An 11,766-nucleotide genomic window follows, 5' to 3' on the forward strand; every position below is an offset into this window, starting at 1 on the left:
TTTTTGGAACGAAGGTTTATTGATGTTCCTTATTTGTTACAGATTCAGCCGACAAGCGTATCGAGGTGAAGAACCCTGTTGTTGAGCTCGATGGCGATGAGATGACCCGCATTATTTGGGAGAAGATCAAGGAGTCTCTGATTTTCCCTTATCTTAAGGTGGGTAGATACCATTTGCTGCAATCAATAGCAAATTATTTGATTAATAGCACATTGCTTCCATAGTTTTTTTTGTGGTATCCATTTCGTATGAAATTATTTCTTGTTCTAAATTTATCTTGAAATCAATACTTTAGAGCCTTTAAATACATTCTAAATATATCTTGAAATCACTACTGTACTTACATACATACATATAACAAGGCACTTCACCCAAATTTGGGGGGTAGCCAACATCAAACAAATGAAAAAAGGGGACCATTCCTCTATACGTTCCTCCCAGCCTGACAACGGACTCAACCGAGTTCGGCTGGTACTGCTAGGATGCCACAGCCCACCCTCCCCCGTTATCCACCACAGATGCTTAGAACTTATAAATACATTCCAAATTTATCTTGAAATCACTACTTGGAACCTTTAAATACAAAGCTAATTATGAAATATATTTTTTCCTTAATTTAATGTATGACGCTAATTTCAGATCGACTGCAAATATTATGACTTGGGCCTGCCATACAGAGACCAGACTGATGACCAAGTAACAATCGACTCTGCTTATGCAATCAAGAAGTACAATGTTGGCATCAAGTGTGCTACAATCACCCCTGATGAACAACGAGTGGAAGGTATATCATCAATTTTGTTTTAAGTTGTTGCAAGATATGTAAAGCTAATAGATATAGGGGTATTGGGAGTTGAATGGCAGGAAAGGATTAGAAACGATACTTTTAAGAGATTACTCGAGTGCCATATGTGGATGAGATCATGATGAGGGGTAGATGGAGATAGATTACTCGAGTGCCATATGTGGACGAGATCATGATGAGGGGTAGATGGAGATAGATTACTCGAGTGCCATATGTGGACGAGATCATGATGAGGGGTAGATGGAGATAGATTACTCGAGTGCCATATGTGGACGAGATCATGATGAGGGGTAGATGGAGATAGATTACTCGAGTGCCATATGTGGACGAGATCATGATGAGGGGTAGATGGAGATAGATTACTGGAGATCATGAGGGGTAGATGGAGATAGATTACTCGAGTGCCATATGTGGATGAGATCATGATGAGGGGTAGATGGAGATAGATTACTCGAGTGCCATATGTGGATGAGATCATGATGAGGGGTAGATGGAGATAGATTACTCGAGTGCCATATGTGGACGAGATCATGATGAGGGGTAGATGGAGATAGATTACTCGAGTGCCATATGTGGACGAGATCATGATGAGGGGTAGATGGAGATAGATTACTAGAGTGCCATATGTGGACGAGATCATGATGAGGGGTAGATGGAGATAGATTACTGGAGATCATGAGGGGTAGATGGAGATAGATTACTCGAGTGCCATATGTGGATGAGATCATGATGAGGGGTAGATGGAGATAGATTACTCGAGTGCCATATGTGGATGAGATCATGATGAGGGGTAGATGGAGATAGATTACTCGAGTGCCATATGTGGATGAGATCATGATGAGACATGGAGATAGATTACTCCATTGCCATATGTGGATGAGATCATGAGGGGTAGATGGAGATAGATTACTCGAGTGTTACTCGAGTGCCATATGTGGATGAGATCATGATGAGGGGTAGATGGAGATAGATTACTAGAGTGCCATATGTGGATGAGATCATGATGAGACATGGAGATAGCTTACTCGAGTGCCATGTGTGGATGAGATCATGATGAGGGGTAGATGGAGATAGCTTACTCGAGTGCCATATGTGGATGAGATCATGATGAGGGGTAGATGGAGATAGATTACTCGAGTGCCATATGTGGATGAGATCATGATGAGGGGTAGATGGAGATAGATTACTCGAGTGCCATATGTGGATGAGATCATGATGAGGGGTAGATGGAGATAGATTACTCCAGTGCCATATGTGGATGAGATCATGAGGGGTAGATGGAGATAGATTACTCGAGTGCCATATGTGGATGAGATCATGATGAGGGGTAGATGGAGATAGATTACTAGAGTACCATATGTGGATGAGATCATGATGAGACATGGAGATAGCTTACTCGAGTGCCATGTGTGGATGAGATCATGATGAGGGGTAGATGGAGATAGCTTACTCGAGTGCCATATGTGGATGAGATCACGATGAGGGGTAGATGGAGATAAACATTACTAGAGTGCCATATGTGGAGAAGATCATGATGAGGGGTAGATGGTGATGGTTTCGGCATGCTCTTTTCACACTCCCCAAGAGAGATTAGTTCACCAAACATTCAGTTGGACTCCACAAGGTACTAGAAGAGTTGGAAGACCCAGGCCTACATGGCTGTGAACTATGAATCGCGAAGTAGGAGATAATGAATGGAGAAGTATTGTCTTAAAAGCTCAAGATAGAGATGACTGGCGAAATCTAACCGAGGCCCTTTGCATCAATAGGCGTAGATGATGATGATGAATAGGTATAGAAGGGGATGATGTGGAATACTTTTGTTTATAATTAACCCTTTTACCCCCAGGCTATTTTTAAATTTCCAACCCTTAACCCCCAGGGGGTTATTTTTTTCCCCAGCACATTTTGTAGTATATTTTTTTTAAATTGCTCTAACAGCCTTAATTTTGTCATAGAGAGGTCAGGTTGGTCTCATTCTCTTGGAAAATGCCTGAATTTTCTCAAAAAATTATCAAATATATGAAAAAAAAAATGTTATAGCATTTTTTTGCAAAAACGAACTGGTACGTTTATGGGGGTAAAGGGATGTCTTTTGTGAAACGTACCAGTACGTCCTTTGGGGGTAAAAGGGTTAATACCAGTTAAACGTAAATTTATAGTTGGTTAAGGCAATGAGTAACTAATATGTCCTTTCAGAATTCAAGCTCAAGAAGATGTGGCTTAGTCCCAACGGTACAATCCGTAACATCCTGGGTGGCACAGTCTTCCGTGAACCAATCCTGTGCGAGACTATTCCTCGTCTTGTACCCGGTTGGACTCAAAGCATCATCATTGGCAGACATGCTCACGGTGATCAGTACAAAGCAACCGATCTTGTTATTCCTGAAAGTGGCACTGTGAGTACTGTACCAGCCACCTGTTGAGATACTACTGTTAACCCTTTTACCCCCGGGGTATTTGGAAATTTCCAACCCTTAACCCCAAGGGGGTTATTTTTTTCCCAGCACATTTTGCAGTATATTTTTTTCAAATTGCTCTAACAGCCTTAATTTTTGTCATAGAGAGGTCAGGTTGGTCTCAATTTTCTCAAAAAACTATAAAAAATATGAAAAAAAAAAATGTTTATAGCATTTTTTTGCAAGGACATACCGGTACGTCCATGGGGGTAAAGGGATGGCTTTTGTGAAACGTACCAGTACGTCCTTTGGGGGTAAAAGGGTTGAGTTATTGGGTCGTTTTACCGACAAGATGGTACTATATTGGATCCCTCTCTGGTTATGGCTCATTTTTCCTTTGCCTGCACATGCATCAAATAGTCTGGCCTAGTCTTTATACCTTTTCCTATTTCCACATAAACCTAACACTAAGATAAGCAGAAAATTCTTCACTGTAATTGCTCAGTGGCTATTGTCCACTTGGTAAGGGTAGAAGAGACAGTTTAACTATGGTAAGCACGGCTTCTTGGAGGACACACTCATATCATACCATTGTTCTCTAGTCTAGGGTAGTGCCGTAGCCTCTTTCACTGTTTTGGGTTAGAGTTCTCTTGCTCGAGGGTACACCCATGCACACTATTCTATTTTTCTTATTTCCTTTCAACACTGGGCCAGTTTTCTTATTGGAGCCCTTGGTCTATAGCATCCTGCTTTTCCAATTAGGGTTGTAGTTTACCTAGCAATAATAATATAGCTACAGTATAGCTATCTTCACTAACTGTTGCTGCTTTCTTTATGGTTGAAATGTTTCATCATAGATTTTGTTTTTTACATTTCAAATTGATAATTCATTGTCAATCTTTAATAGAAATTTCATGCGAGAAAAGTGCTGGTAAAGGGTTTCATATATTTTTTTAACCGAAGGAAAAGCGGATTCCAGTAAATTACAATATAAACTAATGTAACGTCTTGTTACTTCATGGGGTAAATGCGACAGAAAACTAGTTTTTTTATGTAGAAAGTATTTTGATGCAAGATTTGATATTGCAGCTCATTATATTAACCCCTTTTACCCCAAAGTAAGGTTAAATTTTGAGCACATTTTGCTATATATATTTTTTTTAAATTGCTCTAACAGCCTTAATTTTTGTCATAGAGAGGTCAGGTTGGTTTCATTCTTTTGGAAAATGCCTGAAATTTTTCATAAAGTTAACAAAAACATGTAAATAACAGTGTTTTGCAAGGACGTACCGGTACGTACTTTGGGGACGAAATGGTCAATTTTTTGTAAGTGTTCTTATGTTTGGCATTTCCTCCGACAGGTTGAATTAGTTTACACCCCGGCTGGTGGTCAGCCTCAGAGGCACAAGGTGTTTGATTTCAAAAATGGTGGCGGCGTCACCATGGCTATGTACAACACGGATGAGTCCATCCGTGCCTTTGCTCATTCGTCATTCCAGGTAAGTTTTCAATTCTGTGATTGTAAATTTGATAAAATTTTAACTCATATTTATCATTGAGTAAACACAGAATAAATTTCAATTTTAATGCTGAATACTAAGTAATGTTGAAGGTTTACTGAACAGCATTTGTTACTTGGTTTAGGATTGAGATTTAAATGTATAAGTTCTCGAGAATTTGGACATTTAATGAGGAATGGTATGTAAGAAAGGTAGTTTGTAAGAATGAAAACCTTTTGGTATGCTAAGGAGATCAATTAAAAATGACATGAGTAAAGACCTAGACAAGTGGAGAATTCAGGGAAAAGTGTATGCTTAGGAGTTCAATTTAAAGGGAAAGAATTCAGGGAAGTGTATGCTTAAGAGATCAATTTAAAGGAACATGAGTAAAGACCTAGACAAGTGGAGAATTCAGGGAAGTGTATGCTTAGATCAATTTAAAGGGACATGAGTAATGACCTAGACAAGTGGAGAATTCAGGGAAAAGTGTATGCTTAGATCAATTTAAAGGGACATGAGTAAAGACCTAGACAACTGGAGAATTCATGGAAAAGTGTACGCTTAGGAGATGAATTTAAAAGGACATCAGTAAAGACCTAGACAACTTGAGAATTCAGGGAAAACTGTATACTTAGGAGTTCAATTTAAAGGGACATGAGTAAAGACCTAGACAACTGGAGAATTCATGGAAAAGTGTACGCTTAGGAGATCAATTTAAAGGGACATGAGTAAAGACCTAGAAAAGTGGAGAATTCGGGGAAAAAGTAGCAAGAACTCCTGTCTAAATCCCTTAAAGGGAAAATCTGATGATTACAATATAACAGTGGTGATAATTATGAAGTATGATCCATGTGGTTGAATCCTATGCAATTACTGGTAAAGATACAATTTTGGGGTGATAGCTGAACAGAAAGAAATGGAAGTTAGCAAGGAAGTCATTTAAAATATACTACAGAACATGTTTGTTTCTAGTCAAACCATCCATAATATATTCTTTCCTCCTGACCAGGTTGCTATAGCTAAGGGCTGGCCCCTGTATATGTCTACAAAAAATACTATCCTCAAGCGTTACGATGGTCGTTTCAAGGACATCTTTGAGGAAATTTACCAAGCTGAATATAAGGTAAGATTGCTTGAGAAAATGACGATAGCAATTTATAACAAACTAATTTGTTCAGTACATAACAGTACGGTATTTAGAATTTTGATGATATTTGTTGATTATATTTGTTAGTATGAATTTCCAAGACTTGGAAGTAAAGTACTGAAATAAATTGAACATTTCAGAAAGATTTTGATGCCAAAGGAATTTGGTACGAGCACCGTCTTATCGATGATATGGTGGCTCAAGGGCTTAAGTCAAGTGGAGGCTTTGTTTGGGCTTGCAAGAACTATGATGGTGATGTGCAGTCCGATGTCGTTGCTCAAGGTTATGGTAAGTACAGAAAAATTTTTCATGGAAATTGCTGAAATATTTCTTTTACTTACAAAAATATCTAATTGAAAACTTTTCATTGTTTTTCCACTGAATTTTGCATATTGTAAATTCACATTTGAATCATAATTCATCACTAATGAACTTACTTATTTGCGTAGGTTCTCTTGGCCTCATGACTTCCGTTTTGATGTGCCCCGACGGAGTCACAATTGAATCTGAAGCTGCTCATGGAACTGTAACAAGACATTACAGAGAACACCAAAAGGGCAACCCTACCTCTACCAATCCCGTTGCCTCCATCTTTGCCTGGACCCGTGGTCTAGAACACCGTGCTAAGCTTGATGGAACCCCTGAACTTGCAAGGTACGTATGTGTGTGTGTGTGTGTGTGTGTGCGCGAAAATGTAAGTGGTTAATTGTGACATGTAAACAGTATTGGTATGGAATTAAAATTAATTCATTTAAAGGTTAAGAATGAAATTTCTAAGAGTTAAATTTAATATTACACAACATTTACTGAAGTTCTCTTAGTCCCTATATTAATTAATTCGGAGAATATTTTGACAGTTATTTGTTATCTCTAGACTCATGAAACCGTTATTTTAAGTCTTTTGACTTCCTATAGCCAAGTGTAAGTTCAGTATTGCATGGCATTGGAAAATAGCGATAATTAATCAGTTCATTATTAAACTTCTTTATAGAATACTCTGGTTTTGTTTCAATATTGGCAAATTTAATAATTACTCTGGTTTTGTTTCAATATTGCAAATTTATTTGTCCAAAAATTTAATAATTACTCTGGTTTTGTTTCAATATTGGCAAATTTATTTGTCCAATATACAGTACTGGTCACATTAAACATTTTTCAAATTCATAGTCTGGTTGGGACAGCTTGCGATATAGAATGTCGATGGTAGTACCTACTTAGTTATTTGTTACAGTCTCGTGTTGAGTTGGACATAGAAGTCCTTTTCACATCTTGCTGCAAAGAATTGCATCCTGTCACATGCTTATTTCACGGCGAGTAACCCAACAGTTGGTGTAGGAAGAGACGGCAAAGAGGGTGTGCGGGGCTAAACACAGGCATTCACCATGCAGTAATTGTGTGGCTGGGTGCGCTTCTTCAGAGGGAGGTGTGCCAGAAATTCCTGTGTCCAACTGTTCATGTTATTGATTTGGACAATAGATGAATTGTCACTGGAATTGTTAGTTAGCATTTAACTGATAGTAGCACCTTGAATCTATGAGGGGTAAGGAATTAGGTAGAATTTATTATCCTTTATTATCCAACTAGAAGGTTGGTTAGTTAGTATGAAAAAAATAAGATTTTTTTTATACAAGTCCATAACAACTTAAATGTAGAGATAAAAATTATTCTTTAATCATAAACTGTAATGTTGCATTAGTGCCTACATGTGCGTCACCGAAATAACTTGACGAGTTAGTGGAACACTTTGCCAAACAAAACGATGCAAACTATTTAGTTTGAAACTTAGTTCAACCCAACAAGGTTTAAGGAAATCATAAGATACGCTCTGCTAACCTTTGTAATAATATATAATTTATGAACGCCTGCATTAGCGAATGGAGGGATATTAGTATCCATACTAGGTTTTCTTTCAGAACCCTTACTGAAAGAAACACTTTGAAAACCAGACTTGACTAGGAGAGTTTGGTTACGTTGGCAACGTGATGGCCAAGATCAGAGAATTTCTCTTTGAACGTGGTAAAGTTACTGACGTGCGATGATAATTTAAAGGCATCTCCTCGTATGGGCTAGCAAGATTTTTTAGGCAATTTTCTCTAGATTTTTACGTGATACTCCTTTTTCTCCTCGATTGCTTCTATGATGAAAATAATGTTCATAGTGTCTAGTAATAGTGAAGTAAAATGTATGATACAGGCATTGTGATGCAATGTGTTCGGGCGAGTCTGGATGATACATTGTCCACATGTTTAGCATAGGCTAGCTGAGGAACATTTCTTTCGTTATAAAATACTACAGGGATCTTAAAATTACTGTTATGTTGTTAATTTTTATGCAATGTTTATTATGTAATGTAGATCATATTCCTTTTTATTTTCTCCACATTGCTTTCATTTTCAGTGCTCTTTTGGTTCAACATACACTATGACAATCATATATTTATATGCGTTTCAAGTGTTCAAAACCCCACGCAATAAGGTGAACATGAGGAATATCATTGGTGGTATTTAAAATGTTTGAATAGTTGCTATTTATAGATTTTGCTACATGTAAGTTCTCTATTATATGCTTTGTGTTGTACATTAAATCCGAAATCTACTGACCATTCTGGATGGTTTTCCTTCTGTACAAGCTAAAATTAATGTATACTGTAAACCTTACCACCTTTTATCTATATTCAAATTTGGAGGAAATCGAAAGGTCTAACTAAAGAAAAGAAATTATCTCATTTAAAATTTGGAGTCATTGAAGATTTGGAGTTACAGTACCTGTACTATTATTACAGTACTGCAATAATGAGCCCCCTTGGGAGGGTTACAGTGTCTTTTGGAAACTTAATAAGCACACAGTATGAGTTTTCAGCATCTGTTTAGTTAATCATGAGTTGATTTCCTTATTTTTTTCCCAAATTGCAGATTTGCCCTGGCCTTGGAGAAAGCTTGCGTAGACACTGTTGACAGTGGCATGATGACAAAGGATCTTGCTGGATGTATTCATGGTCTGAAGAACGTTAAGGATGGAATGTACCTCTACACCAACGACTTCCTTGAAGCTATTCGTGAAAATTTGGCTAAAAAGATGGCATAAGGGGGAGAGGAGATTGTAGGTCATCTTTTACATGTTGCTAAACAGCATAGTCTGATGTGTAATTTACATGAAGTAATTAAGTAAAATGGTTAGGCTAAAAGGAATTTATGAAATAAAAATGTAGACCAAATTAATGTAGGATTCTATCGGTGAAAGCTTAGACAAAACCTATTGTAGGACTGATTAGAAACATAAGGTGAATTTACTAAGGATTTTTGTAAATTTTGTTTAGGTAAAATTTACTGGAATTTAAACTAATCTGTTGTGTAATTAATTGATGAACTAATCAAATTGCCTAGTATACAAAAGTAGATTCAATGGTTAGAGCAGAGTACAGATAGCGAAAGTGATGACACTGTACCACACAAATTGCCATGTTTACATACTATATTAAGATGAGAAAAGCACATGACCTTGTTCAGAATCTCCTCTAGCGTGGACCACTTTGCAGTGCAGTAATGACAAAACGGCTTGTACAGTTATCGCTGTAAAAACTTTATGCTATTAATTGCATAATTTTTCTCCTTTATCAGAGAGCCATGTTAAGTTGAAATTTTTAAATACAAATTAAAGACATTTTGTCAACCTTTCATATTTCTGGTAAATATTTAAACAGTCGTGTATTTTAATACATTTTTAGTATTGGTTCAAGTCTGGACAACAAGAAAAGCCTTCCACCTTGTGGATTAATAAAAATTGTAAACAGATTTTAGCAATTATTATCCTACACTATTTGATATTAAATTTAACATCCCCGCCAAGGACCAAAGGATGTTATGCATTCATAGCATATAAATGTTGGTATTTGATAAAAGGTTAACCCACGTTATATTGTAAGCACCTTTGAAGTTTGTTGCATTTTTCTAATTTCATTAAGCATCTTGTTTACATCCTCATCATCTCTTAAGCCTATTGATGCAAAAGGCCTCTGTTAGATTTTGCCAGTCTCTTCTATCTTGCGAGCTTTTAATTCAGTACTTCTCCATTCATCATCGGCTTCATGGCCCTCAGCCTGTAGGCCCGGGTCTTCCAACTCTTCTTGTGCCTTGTGGAGCCCAGCTAACCATTTCGTGAACTAATTTCTCTTTGAGAGCGCGAAGAGCATGCCCAAACCATCTCCATCTACACCTTATCATGATCTCATCCACATTAGGCACTCACCTAACCTCTTATTGTTTCATTTCTAATCCTGTCCTTATTTACATATATAAATTTTCTAAAAGTAGATGGAAAAGAAATTAAATTTTCCAAAATTAGAAGGAAAATAAATTTATTTCCCCCATGATAAAAACATGTAGTCCTATCCTTAAGTTTTTGTGCCAAGAGCACCCATGCAAAATGTTCTATTAAAGGGCTTGAAGCTTCGTTGCCCAATAAATTTGGCGAGGGATTGGGATTCAAGCTATACATTTTTGCATTATGTTGGAGTGCGACTATCGACTCACTCCAACTATGAAAATATCCCTGATATGAATAAGAATTCTCCATACTTGCGAGGAAGCCAGGAGCTTGCATCCAGAGGCTTCACCGAATAGGACACTCAATGAGTGGAAAGTGCTAAACAGTCTCTCCTTCATTGTCATGGTCATTGCCAATAATGTACCTGAGAAGACTGCTTTCCCGATCCTCAGAGAACACGAAAGCATTAACAGATCACTATCTAAATTCGATAAAATTGGGATAATTGCAAAATATGCCCCTATCATTCTGTTGTCGTGCCTTAGATGACCGCGGAGGTAGCAGCAGTAGGGAATTCAGCGTTATGAAGCTTCATCTGTGGTGGATAATGGGGGAAGGTGGGCTGTGGCACCATAGCAGTACCAGCTGAACTCGGTTGAGTCCCTTGTCAGGCTGGGAGGAACATAGAGTAGAGGTCCCCTTTTTGTTTTGTTTCATTTGTTGATGTCGGCTACCCCCCAAAATTGGGGGAAGTGCCTTGGTATATGTATGATGTATGTATCATTCTGATGTTGCAGCAAATGGTGGAGTGGAAGCAGATGTACGTCAGAGTGAAGGAAGGATGCAAAGTGTTGGGGGCAGTTAAGGTAGTAAAAAAAAAAAAAAAAAAAGGGTTGGGCATGAATGTAAAGAGAGTTCTATATGAGAAAGTGATTGTACCAACTATGATGTATGGATCGGAGTTGTGGGGAAGGAAAGTGATGGAGAGACAGAAATTGAATGTGTTTGAGATGAAGTGTCTAAGGAGTATGGCTGATGTATCTCGAGTAGAGAGGGTTAGGAACGAAATGGTGAGAGTGAGAACGGGTGTAAGAAATGAGTTAGCAGCTAGAGTGGATATGAATGTGTTGAGGTGGTTTGGCCATGTTGAGAGAATGGAAAATGGCTGTCTGCTAAAGAAGGTGATGAATGCAAGAGTTGATGGGAGAGGTAAAAGAAGGCCAAGGTTGGGTGGATGGATGGATGGATGGAGTGAAGGAAGCTCTGGGTGATAGGAGGATAGATGTGAGAGAGGCAAGAGAGCGTGCTAGAAATAGGAATGAATGGCGAGCGATTGTGACGCAGTTCCGGAAGGCCCTGCTGCTTCCTCCGGTGCCTTGGATGACCGCGGAGGTAGCAGCAGTAGGAGATTCAGCATTATGAAGCTTCATCTGTAGTGGATAATGTGGGAGGGTGGTCTGCGCCACCCTAGCAGTACCAGCCAAACTCGGTTGAGTCCCTTATCAGGCTGGGAGGAACTTAGAGAGGAGACGTCCCCTTTTTTATTTGATGTCGGCTACCCCCGAAAATTGGGGGGAAGTGCCTTGGTATATGTATCTATGTATCATTCAAAATGTTTCTTGTTGGTTGAGCCAAAATAAATGCAATGTCCAT

The 11,766-nt window shown here is 38.2% G+C and overlaps 1 protein-coding gene across 1 annotated transcript in view; it reads left to right on the forward strand.

Annotated features, from left to right (window-relative positions):
• LOC137624582 (isocitrate dehydrogenase [NADP], mitochondrial-like) overlaps nucleotides 1–9,641 on the forward strand; it is a 48,053-nt gene extending 38,412 nt beyond the window's left edge. Inside the window, exons 2-9 of the mRNA XM_068355524.1 lie at nucleotides 43–158; nucleotides 640–784; nucleotides 3,005–3,204; nucleotides 4,566–4,703; nucleotides 5,713–5,826; nucleotides 5,991–6,138; nucleotides 6,300–6,504; nucleotides 8,763–9,641. Of these exons, the coding sequence (XP_068211625.1) occupies nucleotides 43–158; nucleotides 640–784; nucleotides 3,005–3,204; nucleotides 4,566–4,703; nucleotides 5,713–5,826; nucleotides 5,991–6,138; nucleotides 6,300–6,504; nucleotides 8,763–8,934 (1,238 nt within the window). The 3' untranslated portion in view covers nucleotides 8,935–9,641. The remainder of the gene's footprint in view (nucleotides 1–42; nucleotides 159–639; nucleotides 785–3,004; nucleotides 3,205–4,565; nucleotides 4,704–5,712; nucleotides 5,827–5,990; nucleotides 6,139–6,299; nucleotides 6,505–8,762) is intronic.
• The last annotated feature ends 2,125 nt before the right edge of the window (nucleotides 9,642–11,766 follow it).

Source organism: Palaemon carinicauda, chromosome 2 (assembly GCF_036898095.1).
Source record: "Palaemon carinicauda isolate YSFRI2023 chromosome 2, ASM3689809v2, whole genome shotgun sequence".
Classification (NCBI taxonomy): Eukaryota; Metazoa; Arthropoda; class Malacostraca; order Decapoda; family Palaemonidae; genus Palaemon; species Palaemon carinicauda.